Source organism: Apteryx rowi, unplaced genomic scaffold (genome assembly GCF_003343035.1).
Source record: "Apteryx rowi isolate R43461 unplaced genomic scaffold, aptRow1 scaffold_1334, whole genome shotgun sequence".
NCBI lineage: Eukaryota > Metazoa > Chordata > Aves > Apterygiformes > Apterygidae > Apteryx > Apteryx rowi.
In genome coordinates this window covers 5,585-6,623 of record NW_020447569.1, presented here as the reverse complement: position 1 = coordinate 6,623, position 1,039 = coordinate 5,585, and the positions used below count along the sequence as shown (strand labels likewise).

The following is a 1,039-nucleotide window of genomic DNA, read 5'->3' as shown; positions in this document are numbered from 1 at the left end:
GGACCAGGATGGGCATAGGGATGGGGACAGGACCAGGATGGGGATGGGGATGGGACCAGGATGGGGACAGGGATGGGACCAGGACCAGGATGGGCATGTGCCTGAGGATAGGACCAGGATGGGCACACGCATGGTGATGGGACCCCCATGGGGACAGGGACGGGACCAGGATGGTCACCTGCATGGGAATGGGGACCTGCACGGGGACAGGGATGGGACCCCGATGGGGATGGGACCAGGATGGGCACCTGTATGGGGATGGGAACCAACGTGGGGACAGGGACCACGGGGATGGGACAAGGATGGAGTTTGGCACAGGGATGGGGACCAGGATAGGGACAGGGATGGGGACCAGCATGGGGATGGGGATCACGATGGGGACAGGACCAGGATGGGGATTGGCACGGGGATGGGAACCAACATAGGAATGGGACCAGGATGGGGACAGGGAACAGGGATGGGGACCAAGATAGGGATTAGCACGGGAATGAGGACAGGACCAGTGCAGGGATGGGATCAGCACGGGAACGGCACGAGGACAGGACTGGGATGGGACTGCCCTGCCCAGGACACCCCCCAGCCACGGTCCCTCCACCCCTCTCCCCGTCCCCCCCGTCCTCGTCCCACCTTGGAGGCGCGGAAGCAGAAGGCGGAGGCGCGGGTGTTGGCGGCGGCCGCCTCCACCACGGCCAGGCCCTTGTCCTCGGTGAGCGCCAGGTAGCGGCCCGTGGTGACGTGCCGCACGCGGAAGGGCTGTCCCCACTTCAGGTGGCTCCCGCTCCAGCTGCGCAGGGGGGACATGTCACGGGGGGCCCAGGGACACCGTCACGGGGGCCAGGGACGATGCATGGGGACACGTCATGGGGCCCAGGGACAACATAGGGGGACAATGCATGGGGACATGTCATGGTGGCCCAGGGACAATGCCTGGGGACATGTCATGGTGGGCTGGGGACAATGCATGGGGATGCGCCATGGGGATGCGTCATGGGGGCTCAAGGACAATGCATGGGGACACGTCATGGTGGCCCAGGGACAA

At 65.5% G+C, this 1,039-nt stretch overlaps 1 protein-coding gene across 1 annotated transcript in view; it reads right to left on the bottom strand.

Annotated features, from left to right (window-relative positions):
* The window catches only part of LOC112961560 (ryanodine receptor 1-like), a gene marked incomplete at both ends in the record, with an annotated part of 77,125 nt that overhangs the window by 71,324 nt on the left and 4,762 nt on the right, over positions 1-1,039 (bottom strand). Inside the window, 2 exon segments of the mRNA XM_026056883.1 lie at positions 102-178; positions 628-807. Coding sequence (XP_025912668.1) covers positions 102-178; positions 628-807 — 257 coding nt within the window.